The following is an 18,576-nucleotide window of genomic DNA, read 5'->3' as shown; positions in this document are numbered from 1 at the left end:
GTTGGTCTTTGCTGTTGTATTACTAGGTCTGGTTCACTAGGACTGAGCAGGGTGAGGGAATGCTCACGCAGCCTGTATTGCTAGCAGATTTGCTGTGTGCGTACACGAAATGATAATCTGCAGCAGGAAGGTGGTAGCAAACTGCTTGAAGAAGAAGAAATATATTCCACTGACAGAGCTAAATCCAGAAAGGATGTCTGTCCACAGCCAAAGAAATCAAGTGGTTTGTATGTTGTAACAGAACAGACATTTGCTGTAGACTTGGAAACTATGGGAGAAGTTTTGTTGATGAATTTGATGCACGTTGTGGTGTTTTACATAGGAAATTTCCTTGATTTTTTTAACCTATAACAGCAGAAGAATATTCACAAATGCAATCTCAACTGTAAGAGGAAGGTTTCACTTTGGATTTTTTTTTTTTTTTTTTTGGTTTCTAGTATTTCTTTTGGAAAGGATCAACAGATGGAGTTGGAACCAGAGGAACTGTGAAGCAGAGTACAAAGAACCTGAGCAGCAATTCTAGTGAAATGAGTTGACTGGTTTTGGGAACAGTTTCTAGGCTATGCAGACAAATACTAGGATAAAACAATCTTTCTCTAGAGTAACACTAGCAAGTTTTTTAAAGGTGGCCACTGTACAAAGGGAATCATATTAAGGTTTATATTAGAAACCAAACAATGCTTACACTGCATAAAATCTACTACAGCAGTCAGCAGAAATAGCAAATCACCTTTCATTTTTTTCGCTATCACAGAATAAGATTTCCTTAGTTGACAAATAGGCAAAGTCCAGGAAAAAAACATACTGTGTAGAGGAGGGACCCATAAAACAATCACAGACTTCCTGAACTCAGAAAATGAAAGCAGAGAATTGGGCCCATGTCTTCTGCACCAACCAAATTATGAATTAGGCACCCCACACTGCACACTTTTTAGCAAAAATTTTCTTGGGAAAAATTCACAAGTGATCTTGAGTGAGTCTAGCTGTATTCTAAGTAGGTGTAAGTAATACCTTCCTTTGCAGTTCCTCAAAGCTTCTAGTCAGGTGTATCAAATAATCATGAATTTTCTATACATAGTTACCATCTTATAGTGAATTTGGCATCCTTTCTGAAGCTTCTGAAGGCGCTGAACTTTCAGGCGGAGCGGACAAATAACAGGGATAGCAAGAAGAGTAACCAATGCAAGGATGTAACGTGAATTCTCTACTCTTAACCTACATATACAAGGCCATTTTCAAAAACCCTATTCCAGCTCTTCAGTGCTAACACTGCACAACTCTCTCACACATCAATAGTGTGGGTGAAGTAAGCTGCGAGGTGTGTAATTCTCATCACCATTCTGTGACCCCACTCAGCTAACTGGCAAGCCTGGTCTTGGAAGAGAGAGAGCGAGCACATGTTGTTTCTCTGCATGACTGATCACTTAGCTGGGAAAAAAGGTTTAAAGAGGCAAGAGCCTGGAGGTATTGTGCTATCCTTGGCCTGACCCTCTTAGAGAGGTCATGCAAGCAAAACAAGAAAGCAGCTTGGGTATTTTTAATATTTCAAGATACAAAAACATGAGGGCCTCCAGCAATTCCTAATGAATGAACCAAGTAAGTGGGATCTTAAAAGTTCAAATATTTTGTGATCATTTATTCTCACATTCAGAAAACACCACAGATAACATAAATCCCACTACAAAAACACATATGGATTAAAGGGATTTGCTGGCAACTACTCACTGGAAATTAACACAGAAACAAATCAGTCCATCTATTGCAGGAGAAATTCTAGGGGATGACCTGTGTCAGCTCGCTCATTTGCAAATTCCTTCTTCTCCTGCCCCGTCCTGTAATTTCTTTCAACAGTTCATGGGACTGCTTCTTGCCAGGTGGAAGGAAGGGAAGTAAGAATAAGGCTAGGCTAACTTCCAGGAAAATGCCACATAACCTAATCTGAAGAGACCACTTTCCACCCTAATGAAAGGAAAAATGATGTACGAAACCTAGGCCCAGCAACATCATCCTCCCCACCAGGCCTTTGCCCAGGTAGATGCGGCCTCTCTTCACAGCACAGATGCTAACAGAGAGAGATGTTTCAGAAAGTATAGGAGATTGAGGAGTATAAAAGAGGGGAAAGAGGGATTAAAAAGAGAAAGAGGAGGAGAGGATAGGAGAGACTACGAAAGAAGAAAATTTGGAAAAGTGATTTATTTGGGAAAGTAACTGGAAAAGGAAAATAAAGCAGAAAAATCCAAAGAGAGGAAAAAATCATTTAAGAATTTAACCTAATGAGAAAATGGCACTACGGAGAAGATGCACAAAAGCCTAGAGAAAAAAAAATACAGTCTGTAAGAAATGTTTCATAGCTAAAGCTTAACAAGAGATTTTACTGTGGACAGCTTATTAGACAAGTTTAGAGCCTCATCTGAGGCTATGACAACTGTTGCTCAGCCAGATTCATCTTCTTCACAGCAAAGCAAACAATACAACCCTCTGAAAACTGAAGCAGTACAGAACAGCAATGCTAGGTCTGTGGCGGTTGGTACATTACAGACTAGATGACTGATTATTCACTAAAGATCTCCTCTTTCCTCACCTCCTTTTCAAAACCAACAGGAATATTGGTTTGAATTTGTTTCAGAGAGTTTTGTAATGGGGCAGATTCTTCCCTGAATGAGTCAACTGGCCACACTTAGTTGGCAAAAGTTAAGTGTCTGCAGCACAGGTGTCTTCAGAGTGGAATTCCCTCTTCCATTTCACACCCTTGGAGACTTAAGGCAACCCACCTCTTCTGATTTCCCGCCATCCAAAGGTATCCATGCCAATCTGTAAAAAGCAATATCTGAGGAGGTAGGTTTCCAGCTGACCCTAAAACTATCTGTTGATGCTTCATCAACTTCCAAATGCTGGGGAGCTGGAACCTTTTCTGCAAAATATTATACAAAGGAGAAGTGAGAGTGAATTATTTTCTGAAACCCATAGACAACATCAGGCACAAACCATTTCATGTGCAGCTTGCTAGGAAGAGTATTTCATTAGAGGTAGCTAACAAAGACATTGCTGATTCTTTGCTTGTTTACTGGTACTTGGGGAAGTGTTTCATAACTGGAGGAGGGGAACACTCACAATATATGCTCTTTCTACTCCAACTACATGCATTAATTCCTCCTTGTTCTCTCTCTATTGAAGGAGCTCCATGCAAGTCTCATTCTCCTTTACTCAGAGCCCTGTGCACTACGCTCTTTTCTTTTCCTTCACCTCAGACCAACGTCCCAATCTCCGCCCTTGTCAGAGGCTCTATATGCATTCCCACTCACACTTGGCATGTGGCTATTAGCCTCCTGCTGATGTGTATGTCCTTTTTCCTTGTCCACCTCATGTTTCTCTTTCCTCCCTCAAGGACCTTCTCCTCCTATTGCTATGCTGGAGAAGGTTAAAAGCGTTATCAGCCAATTGTTTAATGAACAGACAACTTGCAGAACTGCTCCAAACTGTAACTGTGCTAAAGGGACCCCAGGAGCCTTAGGTGTCTTATATTTTCTTCTTTCGTTGTTCCAGTTTCTCCCACTGTATTTAAGGTTGTACCCTTTATTGCGTATACCATTCACTAGTTAGAGGTATGATTCAAAATTCATCACATTTCAGACAAAGAGATAAATGCCATCATGTTGAATGATGCTTCAGAAAGCTGTGGAGACAGCTGTTTTACTGCCTAAATGGAATAAAAAATGTTTTAAAAATGGCTGATTCTGCAAACACCAAAGAAATTAACCTTATCCACACAAATGTTTTCGTGATGTCAGTGCTTGCTCCAATGAGTGAGGATGAAATTGGCCCCATAATAAGGGTGCAATCACTGAAAACTCCATGAACTGAATAGTAAGCACTCCATACCTCCGAATACACAGTCAGAGATGCTTGCTGTTATTGATCGTACTTTCAGTAAAGTAAGTGAATATCAAAATTCTTCTTGGAAAACCTTTGAAAGTTCAGCAATACTCACTTGTTGTAAAGCTGCCAGTAAGTGGTTCGGACTGGCCTTCATCATATAGGGAGAAAATAGCAACAGTATATTCTGTAAGGGATGTCAGACTTTGTAGAGTATATGTTGAAACACGATCAACTTCCACCTATAGAAAGTGTAATTTGCAGTAGATATTGACCATACTTAGGAATAAGGAAAGAAAATTAATTTACAGTATCTGTCTCTGAAATTTTTCTGGCTAATAGAGAGAGAAAAAGTCATGTAACCAGAAAAGAAATTCTTTGAAACTATGAGCAAAGATAAATTCAGGGCCATAAATCCTGGCAAAATCCATTAAAAATAAATCTTCACGTTTATGACAAGCTAGAGTAAACGAGAATACAGTCTTACTAAGCCTAGCTCATTAGCTATAGTATCAGCATTGTACATTCAGGAACATGCAAATGAAAGGAACTTCCTGGGTTATCAAATCAAGTCCCTTACCCCTATTATGGATAAGCATTGCATAAACCATTACGGTTAATATTTGTCAAGATAAAAGATGACAGTTTTATCTGGTCTCTATCCAGAATACAGTTAATGTGACTTTGCACAGGATACAAAACTCAAACCTGTATAAACTGGCAAGTATCAGTCCAATTATCCCGTGTCTTGTTAGCTCAGCACCATAGGGAAACCAACACCAATCCAAAGCAAACAAAGAAAATGCCACCTACTTTTTCAATAGACATAAGAGCTACTGAATCTTCACTCACAGTACAAAGTATATTAAAGCAAGTCTGAGAAGTTCCAACACCATTATAATGATTGAAGACAAGACCTTATCTATATTAAGAGTTACCTTTAGGAAGAGGCCAACAAGTGATTCCTAACTTAAATGTTAAGGGAGCTCGAGGGAAAAAAGACAAAACTTTACACAGACATGTTCTCTTCTAAACTTGGGAATAGTTTCTTTCAGGTTTAATATTCATCTCATATGTAAGAAAGACAAGGTGATTCCCAGAAAAAAAAAATATAATTACATATAGCTACTATTAAAGAATTTTTGGAGGGATAAGGCATATACGAAAACTTATTTCTAAGGGATCTGACCTATTATAGTAATCAGACTGACTTATAGCAATCATTTTTCTAAAACTGTTTTCTACTTTTTATTTCTGTATTGATACAACTTCATTTCATCCCATTTTTCATTCTGTCAGAGAACTCATGCTGCTAAAAGCTATTAGAAAATACCTTTAGTCACAAGGCAAATGTCATATTGTATAACTAAATTATTAAATTGCAAGAGTCTAAGTTAGAACTAATTGGTATCCCTTCATTATTCTGCTCAAGGAAATTTCCCTCCACTGTACAACTACAGCAATAAATGTAATAAAATATGGTGAAACTTTTGGATAGTCTTTTTGAATAAGCTTTATATCATCACGTATGATGTACTGGAAGCCTTGTTATCTGGACTGAATCAAGAATAAGTATTTCCACATCATATGTTTAGTCAAATCTACAAACCATTACTGACTTCAGTAGTTTCCTTCAGTTTGTGTGCGCAAGCTATGACTACTCTGGCATGTAATAAGTTTAGAATACTTTGCACACATACCTGATGCACTTCAAATATATGTCCCACACTAAGCAAACTGTTCTTTGTGCTAAATTTCAGAATTCTTTACTAAATCTTTTATTACAGCTTGCTAGTTAACATTTGTTTGTAAAGGTTATCTTAATTATTAAGAAGTTTGGGGAGGTCTGAGATGGGTAAGAGAAGGGAAGAGCTAATAACTTACCTCATTGGTTTCTGTTCCATCTGTTTTAACGTACATGATACGATAGCCCTTTACATTTTTGGAAGCAGGATCCCATGTTAGCTTAGTACTACTGTGTCCAACATCAGAAAATTTCAAATTTGTTGGTGGACTTAGAGGCACTTGAAAAGAAGAAAGATAACACCATGTAAATGACTCCAAGTTCTATTTTTGAAATATTTCATGTCTTGTAAACAAATAGCACATTTCCCCCCAAAAAATTCATACTACTAGGTAATAAGGCTAATAATTGTATGCTTATAAACTCTTTTAATTTAGGCTTGCATCAGACAAAGTACTGACATGAATCCTTATATTAAAAAAACCTACACAATCCCTCCTTCTATGGGACTACATAAGTACTTAAAGGCAGGTAATGTGGTTTCAGGTCTGCTAAAACAGAACCTACAGTCTTGGTAAGCGTGTCTCAGTTAAGACTAAACAGAAAGAAATTAGGTTCCTGCTCATAGTGGATGTCATGGCTGGATTTACCCTGCACAATACTTTCCGTAAATAAGTGTCTGTATTTGTAAATTAATTTAATTCAACGAGATCTGTACCCCTTATGTGTTTGTTTTCCATAAGTCTTCAAGCAAAAATATTTGCTGGAAGGAAAAATTTGGCAAAACACTTTCTGAATCCTAGAAGAATGTATCTCTATCCATTCCTGCATTCACATGCACACACCCCTCACCAATCTATGTGGATAAACAAACTGCAGCATTTCCAAATTGCTTTCCCCCACACAAGAGCAAAAGGGAAAAAATAAAAGAAAAACACATATTATATAGGATCTTTACCCAGGCCATATGTATCGACCTTGAATCTGCAAGCAGACACCTAACCAACTTAGGAACCGACACGTCAACTTGGCTTTGAAGAAAAAGAACACAAGAACAGATCAGAACTGTATTAGATGAGTTTGCCACACGTTCTGGCATTCAGTATATTCCTCTGAGTCAAGTGAAGGGAATATCACGTGCTGGCTTTCCTTTCTACTTTGTCAGTTGTGGAATGCACCTCATTTCACCAACCAGGCTGTACCACAAAACACTACAGTCTCGGTTCTTTCTTTTTGGAACCATCCCCCTGCCAACTCACTACCAGACAGACAGTCCAGTCCTGTTGCCAGAATTTACAGCAAATCTTGGACAAATCCTGCTTCCCCTGCCCCCCCTTCCCCTCCCCCACAAATATCCACTCCAGAATAAACTTATTGATCATGACTTAGTTTGGCATGGACAGAGGTTTTGCTACAGAGACTGGCATGATAAAGCAAAGAATAGTATTTTTCCCTAAATATGGAGTATCTAATACTTGTAACAGAACTGCAAATTAGGCAGATCACTCTCCAGGCAGACGCACAGTCCAGGAAGAAAACATTAGGTAGCCTATTCTTTAATTGGAAGCCAGAAATAATTATACTGGGGAAAAAAAAAGGAAAAAAAAAAAAAAAAAAAAAAAAAAAAAAGCTTAAACCTGGATCCAGGCAGGGAAGAAAATACCAATGCGTGACAGTTGTGCTCACTGAGAGCTTTCTTTCCTCCCAAACTTACCCACTGCCTGATGAAGCACAGCCTGTTAGAAGAGGGCTTATTTGAATAGCTGCATAGAGAAGGTTCACAGAGAAGCACATCAATCTTCTTTCCTGCTACAGTGCTAAAGACCAGATAGAGTTGGCTGCACTGAGCCACTCTAAAAATAAATGAAGGCTGCAGGATGGTGAGTTTTTACTCTGGTCTGGTACAGTAATGATGATGGGGCTGACTAACCTACGTTACTAGCTTCTGTGATCAAACACTACCGTCATGGATCCTCATGCCAATGTATCTGGAATTCACATGTGATCTTCCATCCAATGTGCTAGCCAGGTTTAGAGCTGTGCAGCCTCCAAGATCATATGACATGAAGTGAATTCAGGCTAGCATAGCCATAAACTACATAAACTACTGTTCAGGACAAGTAAGACAGAAATTGGGCAGCAGATACTGACTAAAAGGAAAAAAAAAAAAAAACAAGGAATAAAAGATGAAAAGAGGGAAAGAGAGAGAGGGACAGAGGGAGAAATGACAGACTTTTATAAATCTCCTGTTATGAATCTCCTATAGTCATTTCAAATCCACAGATATGCACAGGTTTAGTTCAGGATTTGCACTTGTTTCTCTTTAACTTTCCCTGAGAGATGACCCAGTTCAAACAGCACTCCCACAGCTTCTTTCACTATTACTGATTTCACAGGCAGTTGCGCTGGCACTTCTTTTTCTTAGTAACTTGCACCCAAACGTAAGTCACTTGCACACTGGCCTACTCAGGTCAGGAGCACAAAACAAGAGGAAGCAACCACTCAACTTGTGGGAGCAGTGGAGATGTCACTGAACACAGTCCCGGAAATATCCCAGCAGCACAATTGCCTATTTTCATTTCCTTTGTCTTCCAAATGCTAAGGCTATTTAGAGAGCTGACATACAGTTCTGTCCTCTGCTAACTGTACACAGCATATAGCTGGCCAAAGTCCTGCTGCTTATTAAAAACACACCATCTATCATGAGTGCGCAGGCACTTTCCAACCCTTCATTTCCAGATGTTCAGCAGTGGGGATTGGAGAGAAGTCTTCTCTTTGCCTTTTTTCCCTCTCTAATGACCACCACAGAGCCAGAGGAATAAATTTCTCCATCCGAGCAGACTCTCCCACACACCAGGTTCTCCAGCTACATGAGTCTAAACAGGGCAGTCCCAATTTAGCTCTACATTATAGCAACTCACGACTTTCATTTATTTTCAGCAAATTCAGAAAACTGTCATTAATTCCACTGAAACCAACAGGGATATCAGTAGAACCACTACCAGTAAGTGAAAAGAGTTTAGAATCTCGCTGGAAAAAACTGTTTTGTGGAAACTGATATCCTCAGCCTGAATAGATTAAGCATTAGCAACGAGAAACCACACAGTCATCTCAGCTAAGCTACAGTTAAGACCTCCTCCTATGGCCTATTCAAATCAGATTTTAAAATCAGATGTTTGTTCTAATATGTACAGGCTCTTCTGAAGTTTTATTAATACTTAAGTGAATATAGATATGTACTACTCACATGTAGTTTCTTGTCCTGTAAGGGGATCACTAGCTTCTTCTCCAAACATGGCGTAAACAGTGACTGTATATTCTGTATTTGGCAATAGTCCATCCAGCTCAAGATCTGTTGAAGCCTCTCCGATTTTTATCTAAGAACAACATGAATAAAAAAGACACATAATTTCTGAATTAGCTCATGATAGAGAAAAATACTATTTATACACTTAAACTAGGCATGTGATCAAATGCTTTGCTGAGACAAGGCTTTGTGCCTGCAGTACTTGGCCCAAGATTTTAGGATTGTGCACAACAACCAAAACATCAAAATTGTCAAAAAGCCAATGTGCAGGTAAGAGGAGTTTAAAAGCAACCAGTCACATTAGCAATGACACAACAGTCCTCCTCTGCAGAACCTGCAGCTACTAAGCCCTTTTCATCACAGCTACACCATGTTCCATCTATAGTCTGTTATAGAAGAAATTGTTTTCCTCTCAGAGCAAGGCTCAAATTTGCTCTTTGCTGTTTAAGCTGTGTGTCATTTTCCTCCTCTATTTCTTTACTGAGTGCCATATTAATGGTGAGTGATTTATTTAATGTGAAAAAAAAAAGTTTGAGAGAGAGAGTCTTCCAGATTCAGCCAGTTTTCAGGGAGGCCTCATTTTTAAGAGTTATACTCATTTAGTGGAGAACACAAGTCTATGCAAGATCATGGTAGCTTTCTACTCCATTTCAACAAATTTGCATGCCTTTGCATGCTTTTAGTGTTCTTGTTTGGACTTTAACCATAACCTTAATTTTACATATAGAAACTTGAGCATAATAACATTTCAAATCCTAGTCCAAAGAGTCCATTGGAACTATGCTAGCCACTTTAAAAGCAAAAAGTTCACTCTTCTTAGTATATTTAGTGATAGTATAAGACTGGAACTTCACCTTTCTCACCTTCTTTTCCTTCTAAAAATATCTTTTAAGAATCACCTCTAAGTGAAGACATTATGTTTAAATTTAAAAATAAAAGTTGGGCAGAACAAAAAAGAAAACCAATAAATGTCATATGTTATAATTCAATTTACTCTCAAAGGTCCTGTTGAGAACAAAGGCTAAACTTCATGTTCTTCTAATAGCACATTCAGAAAATAGTTCTTAGTTTTATTTCATTTTTTTCTGTCTTTGAGTGTTTCCTTTACACGATGACACAATATCGCCTCATGTATCACTTCAAAAGACTCACTTTAATTCAGCTGAAATGGTGGCATTTTTGCATGACAATGAGATAAAACAGAAATCAGCTGGAATTTGCCCTTTGTGCAGCAAGTCTGTAATAAATACATTACTTTAAAAGGTCATTGAAAAAAGACTATGCATTTACTGATGAAGTCTGAGATTAAAGGCCAAGTACTATTTTATACTTTAAAAGATTTTTTTTCAAGTAATTATTAAATCAAATGAAAGTTAAATACATCACCTCCTTTTCATCTGCTGCCAGTCCCTCTGTCAGGGGAGCATACAGGATCATGTAACCTGTGGCACCTGCCACTCCAGTCCACTTAGCTCTCATGCTGCTCTGCGACACATCATACAATTGCAGGTCTGATGCAGTCGGCAAGGCAACTGCAGTGGAAAGGGAGACACAGCTCAGTTGCTTATTTGAACAACCAGCCATTTTTCACATAGTTCATTTTACCCCAGGAAAGGCAAAGTCATCTGGTCATCTCCAGGCATGGAAGTGCTGTCTGTATGTCATAACTCTGAAGAGCTGATTAGTACACAAGACTGCAGAACTAGAGAAACAATGAAATGATGATCTAACCAATTCTACTGTCAGGGCAGAGGTGTTCCTTACAAAGCATTTCAGCTCTTGTCCTATCTGGCTTTGAACATTTCAAGTGTAAGGATTTCTGTTCTTTGAAGTACCAAATCCCACCATTCAGATCTCACCCTCCTTCATCCTGATCTGTAGGAGGATGACCCTGACTATGAAGAATGGTAGGGTTGCTGGCAGGAACAAGCACTGGTTCCCATTTTTTTTCTGGCAATAGTTTCTAAGCCAGAATATGAGAGAGAGACACAGAGAGAGAGAGAGAGAGAGACAGAGACAGAGACAGAGACAGAGACAGAGACAGAGAGACATAAGGCAAGACGCAATTAGAAGGAAACCCTAAATGAGTGTGTTGTAAATGGCGAAATACCCTGATGACAAGCAGTTGTATGCTTACGATTATTCAAATTGCTATGCTTTGGACTATCCAAACCTACTGCAAGGCCTACTATGTCAACGGGATTAAGGAAATGTGAGCAAGATCATCTGTGGCAAATGACACTGAAAACTAATCCAGTGAGCGTAACTAAGTAGGTTGAATGAAGTTTAAACATTACGTCAGATGTTTACTTGTGAGGTTATGGCACTGATACTAGAACACAGCACTGATCTGGATTCCTGAACGTCTCTTTGTATCTCTATCAGTCTTTAGAATAGCATTTTGCATTTCTCTGTTCTCATTTTTTTCCCTCTAAAATGCCCCAAGGCCCTTCCACTGCCAGTACACCACTGATAGATTCCATCAAAGCATCTGGTCACTACAGAGACACAAGGGAACTTTGGCTGCTCCTCTGGAACTTCTACATTGAGATTGTCCCTAAAAATGAATCAAATGGTCTAAAAGGATATGGCAGTTGGTATTTGATATTAGTCCTCTCCTATTAGGAACACCAAGAGATTATAAGAAGCTGGATGTTAAGATTCTACAAGGCTCTGCTTTGCATGTTTCTGAATAATCTCATCTGCAAAACACAAATTCAGCTACCAATTCTAATCACAATGTTAATAATTCACAGATCTTTTATAATCTTTGTCCTGACATCTGTCTAGCTGACATCTCCAGGGAGTGGTTCATCTATTATGTACGTTCAACAAGCTTTAACAGAGCTCTCAATTCCCCATCTACGAATCATGCCAGCCTCGATCTTTCCTGTTCATTGAGTCTGTTTACTCAGTCTGTTGTTCAGGCCTGTAAAGCTGGGCAAAATTTCAGTGCAGACTTCAGTTTTCCACTTCCAAGTTATGCATGCATCTTAAAAATTCTTGCTGCAGAACACCTCTTGTATATTATCTTCTATATTAATCTGGCACAATTAAAATGAAGTGCAAAGCCTTCATCACATCAGGCCCTTTTCTTTGATCTTGGCAAACTTTATCACATCTTGTTCAGAATGCTGCTGTGTGTTCTCAGTACATTGATTTGACTCCTCGTTTTTAATCCTTCCACCATCTCATGTTCTCTATTGCAAGGGAAGTTGCTTATCTTCACTTTCAAAACTTTCACAGTTTGCCTCTTTTCTATTTAAATCCCTCCTGATGTGTTGACCTCTATTCCCACGAAGCCTACCTCCATCACACACACACAAACTTTAGGCAAGCAGTTTTGCTTCCTTGCACACTTCCCCTCACAGTAAGGAAACACTATCAATAAACATTTTCAAATTTAGTTCAATCTTCTACCTCAGAGATCTACCCAAACCTCTGATACCTACAGAAAGAAATTGATTGTGTTGGAGGTATTCTGAGGACACTTTCTACCATATCATCTCATTCCTGTTCAGACTGCCCCAGGATCACAGGAAGGCTATCCATCACCTGCCCTCTTTCTTATTTTGATTCTTAAAATCTCCAAGAAAATATCCTCTTTCTAACTCATGGTCTCAACAGGGACTCGATACTATGGCGCTATAGATAACAATTAATGAAAAGATGACTAGAAATTAAAGAAGTGATGTCTTCCATTGGAGTTTTCAGCTAAAGAGATGAGATTGTACAATATAAATAGCCATTAGTCATAAGGATAAATTAAACTAGGAATACACCGAAAAAGAGCTGGAGTAAACTAATACAGAAAAAAATATATTTGCAATAGATTAAAATATGAATGCATTTCATATTTATTTCAAGTTAGAAGTGACTACTAAATCAGAAACCTTTCTAATTACCTGTATTTCATGCATATTGAGTGTGTTTATTTCGATACAAAATTTTTGTAAGTTATTTTCAATGTTCTATATAAGCAAATCTGCTAGTTTTCATATTTGTAATCTGTCAGTGTCTCACAGGAAAGCAAGAGTGTAAACTACAATTTTACATAGCTGTCCATTAGGATAGGAGAAAAAACTTTTAAATTGTAGATATTTGATTAGTTGGAATGATTAATATTTGCACATGTCAGACTGTTACTTCTGACACACTGTCAAAGATGTTTGTAGTACCTGATGCTGCATGACCCTGGGGTGTAATCTGATCGGATCGCAAAAAGTCAGCAGGGCTGGGCCCAGTCAGAACTTGAATAGGTGACTTCAAAGGAATACCAGATGCAATAGGAAATGATGCTGTTGGCTCAGTATGTGACTCCATTCCCTCCAACTCAATAAAATAACCAGTTCCTAACACTGTGTTACGGGGTACAACAGCCATGGAGATGATACTTTGTGGGACAGAACTAAAAATTAAAGGTTCAAACATTAAAGGCTCAACCTATTTCATTTTCTTTTTAGACTGAGATTAGCATTGACTTTCCTGGCTGAATCCCAAATTTTAACACTGTTTTGTCTAACTTAATTCGATTTTCTAATTTTAACTAAAAAAGTCACTCTTACTTTCCTAATGGCTATCACATTTACTAAAGAAAATAACTGTATTTTATATGCAAATATATTAAATTCAGATAACGTATAATGGCACATTATCTCAGATAGTAACATGGCTTCCATTGTAAAACCCAAAAATGTAAACGTGCTCATTCTAACAGTATTCCAAGTCTTCATTTTATGGATAGGAAATCACCTGAATCATTGAAAAAGAAACTTCTTGAAGTTACCTTGAAATCTGGGAATCACATGCAGGTATTTCTGTTTCCATCTAACTCTCCATTCATTAGATCATCTATAACCACAAGCCTTGTTTATAAAGCTTGGTTCCAGAGCCAAAGTTCAGGAATGCTCTAATTTACAGTTCAGTACAACTGACTTCAACATTGAGCCCAGAGATGAATAAAACCTTTTGCAGTGTTTAAAGGTCCCCATAACATTTGGGCTTAGGAACTTAGCCCAGAATTAATTCAAGTAGAAATTAAAGACAAATGTATTAAAAGGATCTAAACAAAAGAGGACTCCCTTCTGTATCTCTTCTTAACAAAGACTTACACAGCGCGATTAAATGAATAAAGTCAAATCCATTATGAACTTGATTAGGATACTTACGTGTAGTTTCAGTCCCACGGAGGCCCTCACTGGCAGCATTTGAATAGATAGCAAATACAGCTATCTGGTATTCCGTTAAAGACATTAGGTTTTTAAGAACTGCTGTTGATACACTTCCATCCACCACAACCTGTTCAGAAGAAAATTCAACCAAATAGGCATAAAGCAAACTAACTGCATGGCTATCTAATCAATTAATCTCAGCTTCAGGCACATTCTACTCTGGCATCTAAGTAGCAAAATACCAAAGTTTAATTCATAAATCAAATTTGCTTTCGCTACCTTTGTGTACAACAGAGTGTTCCAGAAAAGAAGAGCAAGCATATAATTAAAGTACTCAGCTGACATGAAGTTGCAGCTTAGAACAAAGGAATTGCTTAGAGAATTAAAATGCATGCAATGCAGTTAAGAGTGTGAATAGGGCTCTTTTTGATATAATTGCTATATTTTCATAAATATTCCTGTAGTACTGTATGTGTTGGGGTTACGTTTAGCTCAGCTGGTTAGAGCATGGTGCTAATAATGCCAAAGTCGTGGGTTCACTGTGAGTGTACGGGCCACTCATTTGAGGGTTAGACTAGATCTCCAGAGGTCCCTTCCAACCTTATCAATTCTATGATTCTACATATACAGTACAACATATGGATATGAATGCATATGCATGCTAAATACAATGTTTCTGGTGTAACAGGCACATTCTGGTATAAATAAAAACACATTCTTAGCTAAATCCTTTTGCTCCTTTGTCTTTCCATCCATTTCTGTAAGTTGTCAGCTGAAGCCAAAAGCTTGTTCTACTGCATTCTTTTTGCTCCCGTCTCCAAAGTACCTAAAATTTCTATGCAAATAAATCTCTCTTTCTAAATTTGCAACGATCATTTGTAGCCAACCCAAATATATCAAATATATTTTTTCTTTTTATGAACTCTTTTTTGACAGAAAAAGCAGCCTGGCCATTGCCTAACTTTGATCTCCATCCAATGTGACCATATCTCCCTCTTGTAGTGGACTTCAGAGACAAATCTCATGGAATTTCAGAGCTGATTTAAATAAGTCAGCATATTTGCTGTCTGGTTAGTTACTGCTACTGTATTAAAAATTCTGAGAAACTTTCCCTCCTATTACCTCTTCTGGTTGTCCTCCTCGAGTGGGATAGTACACAAGTCTGTATTTTTCCACGCTGCCTGGTGCATGGGTCCAGCTAACGCGGAATCCTCTAGCTGTTACCTCAGATGTGACCAGATCTGTAGGAGCCCCAAGTGAAGCCTCAATTGTTCCTAGGTTAGAGACAACACAAGCATTTTAGTCCCCTCTGCAAAATAATTATTTGGCTTCTTGTAATTGCAGAAGTTCTAAAGATCTCTCCTCATTAGAAATTCAAGTAATTGGCTACTGTACCTTTACTTATGTACCTTTCAACAGAAACAAAGAACTAATAACAATTAATACTACATCTCATTGAGATTAAACCTTCCTGATCTGGGTGGAAACCTTTATATGAAGATAAAAAAATCTTCCTTTCCTTCCTCTCTTCACTCTTTCTTTTCTTCCCCTCAGGTTGCCCTTTTTCCAAACATGAAAGACATCTAAGACTATAACCAGCTGTGAACCTATCCCCTATGCTCCTTTATAGGTCTGAAATGGATATGCTGCTTTCCAGCAGACTGAAGAGATACAGGGAACAGTCATCTTCTCTTGTAGCCATTCCTTTCCACAACGATAATTCGTCTCTTTGCTGTTTTTCCATTCTCTTCCTCTCTTAATTTACTGCTTCCTCCGCCCACAAGAAATAGCTAATATTCTCTATTATTTCCTCCAGTTTCCAGGTGAATAAAAGAGGAAAAAATAAGTTAACCTTACTAATACTCACTTTGTTGTTGCACAAGTAGAATTATGCATGAAAGTCAAATTTCTTTACTGATACTTCTCACAAGCTTATTGAAAAAAATCACATCGTATTTCTGTAATATAATAGAGTCACCAAACAAGCAATGGGAGCAAATTCCACTAGAACCTTTCAGAAAGAATTTCCTTGAGTAGGATTGTTTCTCTGACAAATTGCAACTTTCTTTTCATTGCTAGTTTTTAGGTTCAGAAAAGCAAAAAATATTGTCGTCAGAGAAGATTTTTTTTATACAGCAACAATTTTCTCTGTAACCTCTTTTTATGCTCTGTGACACACAATATTTTAAAGAAATATTAAACAAGAAAGAGAAAAACCTCCAACATCAAGAAGGCACAAAGCAATTTAAAAGTTGAACATTTTGAAAATTTAAGAGACAAAAAAAAATAACAAGTTAGGAAATGGAAAACACAGCATAACTATAAAAATTTCATATGTAGCTGCTAACATAATTCATTCCCAAATCTGAGTATTAGAAATTGTTTTTTCTTTACCCACCTCTTGCAAATAGATACTGCAGAATGAATGCATTTTGGGGGTATTTTTGTACTACCAAATACTATAGTATTTGACACCAAGAGAGCAAAAGATCAAAGACAGCAAACAAGGATAAGACATACACCAGAAAGGTAACTTCCCTGACAATGTACTTTCCTGATAGCAAAATAAAATACAGAATGAGTGAAGTGCTAGAAGCCAGCTTAGAACTGCAGGTATTCAAAATGTTATAACATTATACTAAATTACATTAAATCTTTCTGTTCACCTTTGATTTCCTTTTCCTGCTCCTCTACTCTTGAGCACACAGTTCTGGTAAGACCTTCAACAATGGTATGCATGAAGTTGAAGTCAGCAACATTGTAGACGTGTGTGCTGTCAGGCTCAGAAGCAATCTCTTTCAGTTCATTGATATCTGCATTCTTTACACCTTTCATTGGAAAGTAAAAGAAAGAAAACATTAGCAACAAAAAAAAATTTATTTTGCTCACACACGTACTGATTAAAATGACTAAAATCCAATTCTTTCTATTGATTTTAATGTACTTCAGATAGCTCTGTAGTTAATATGCTAGTTCATAATGTTAATTTCTAATTTCCAATTTTACAAGCACAACTGGTATTTTTTTCAGTTGTCTCTTGATACAGGTACAAATACTGCTAAATACCAGTTATAATAATAATAATGAATCAAGGAATATTTTAAAGAAGATATAAGTTAATGACAATACTTACTGGATATACACGTAACAGAACACTTACTGAAATAGGAGGTAAAAAAGATAAATACACCAGATTGTAATGAGACACAATAGATGAAGATAGCAGAATACACACCAATAGCAAACAGTTCAATGCCAGCATCCCGTAGGTTTTTAGCAGGAGGGATAACATCATCTTGGGATTTCCCATCGGTGATCAATATGCCAATTTTTGATACTCCAGGCCTTGCACCTGCTTCAGGCTTAAAGCTGTTTTCCAAAATGTAAGTTAAGGCAAGACCTAAGAAAAATATTTTATAAGGCTTTAAAATAAGCAGTGTTGGTTAATTTTGCTGATTTCATAGCATTTATCAAACCCTGAGAAATCTCTTACTGAAGAACAGTACAAAAGAAGAATTTCTTTAATGAAAAATAAAATTCCAACTAGCAACCTGAACTACAGAAAAGCTTACATTCATCTTTAGAAGCCTTTTGATCAAGCAGTGTATTTTAAATGGGTAATAGAAACTTATTAAACCTAAATTGTTCATTGATATTCCTATGAACTCATCTTCTTTTCTATATTACCTTACAAAGACAGTAAGAATAGGAAGTCTACTCTCCTACTCTGCTTATATGAAATGTGGTATAGAGAACATAATAAATCCCCATGCCACATACTGTTTTACTTTAAATGTTTCTTTGTTTATTTGACCACTTTCAAGACGAACGAAAGTTTACATTAACCTTAGGGAGATGCTGATGTTAGTAACTGATCGCTAATTATTGGAAGGGACAGAAGAGAAGAATGAGTGAGCAGGGCTAACTTAGACACCACAATACAATTCTATCCGAAAACTCTTAAGCCTCCTACAGCAAAGGTTCCTAACTCATCTTCTTTTAACATTCGCATGAGATAATCTTTATGATTTTCTACTTGCTGCCTCGAATTTGTCTCATTCCTAGAATCATTACATATTCTTTCTGTCCTCTATCCTGTCTCAGCCACCCCCTCCAGGAAAATAAAATATGTTATAAAAGAAAAGAAGAATCTTTTCTCCTCCCTCAACTTCCTCCCTTTAAACTGGCAACAACTCGCTTCAAGCCATGCCTGGGTTTTCAGAATCATCACAGAATCATAGAATCAGTAAGGTTGGAAGGGACCTCTGGAGATCATCTAGTCCAACCTCCCTGCTCAGCAGGGTCACCTAGAGCATGGTAGACAGGGTTGCATCCAGGCGGGCCTTGAAGATCTCCAGAGAAGGAGACTCCACAACCTCTCTGGGTAACCTGCGCCAGTGCTCTGTCACTCTCACAGGGAAGAAATTCCCCCTCACGCTCAGGGGGAACTTCCTGTGCTTCAGTTTCTGCCCATTGCCTCT

The 18,576-nt window shown here is 37.7% G+C and overlaps 1 protein-coding gene across 5 annotated transcripts in view; it reads right to left on the bottom strand.

Moving 5' to 3' along the window:
- Positions 1-18,576, bottom strand: part of COL14A1 (collagen type XIV alpha 1 chain) — a 134,378-nt gene that overhangs the window by 68,388 nt on the left and 47,414 nt on the right. For all 5 annotated transcript variants that reach the window (XM_062570575.1, XM_062570577.1, XM_062570576.1 and 2 more), the window contains exons 8-16: positions 17,331-17,495; positions 16,762-16,923; positions 15,218-15,369; positions 14,093-14,222; positions 10,311-10,456; positions 8,865-8,994; positions 5,758-5,897; positions 3,989-4,115; positions 2,772-2,911 (exon numbers count right to left, since the gene is read on the bottom strand). In XM_062570575.1, the coding sequence (XP_062426559.1) occupies positions 2,772-2,911; positions 3,989-4,115; positions 5,758-5,897; positions 8,865-8,994; positions 10,311-10,456; positions 14,093-14,222; positions 15,218-15,369; positions 16,762-16,923; positions 17,331-17,495 (1,292 nt within the window). The remainder of the gene's footprint in view (positions 1-2,771; positions 2,912-3,988; positions 4,116-5,757; positions 5,898-8,864; positions 8,995-10,310; positions 10,457-14,092; positions 14,223-15,217; positions 15,370-16,761; positions 16,924-17,330; positions 17,496-18,576) is intronic.

This window comes from Rhea pennata, chromosome 2, assembly GCF_028389875.1.
Source record: "Rhea pennata isolate bPtePen1 chromosome 2, bPtePen1.pri, whole genome shotgun sequence".
Classification (NCBI taxonomy): domain Eukaryota; kingdom Metazoa; phylum Chordata; class Aves; order Rheiformes; family Rheidae; genus Rhea; species Rhea pennata.
Note: the sequence above shows the minus strand (reverse complement) of the source record. Positions and strands in the feature narration are given on the sequence as shown.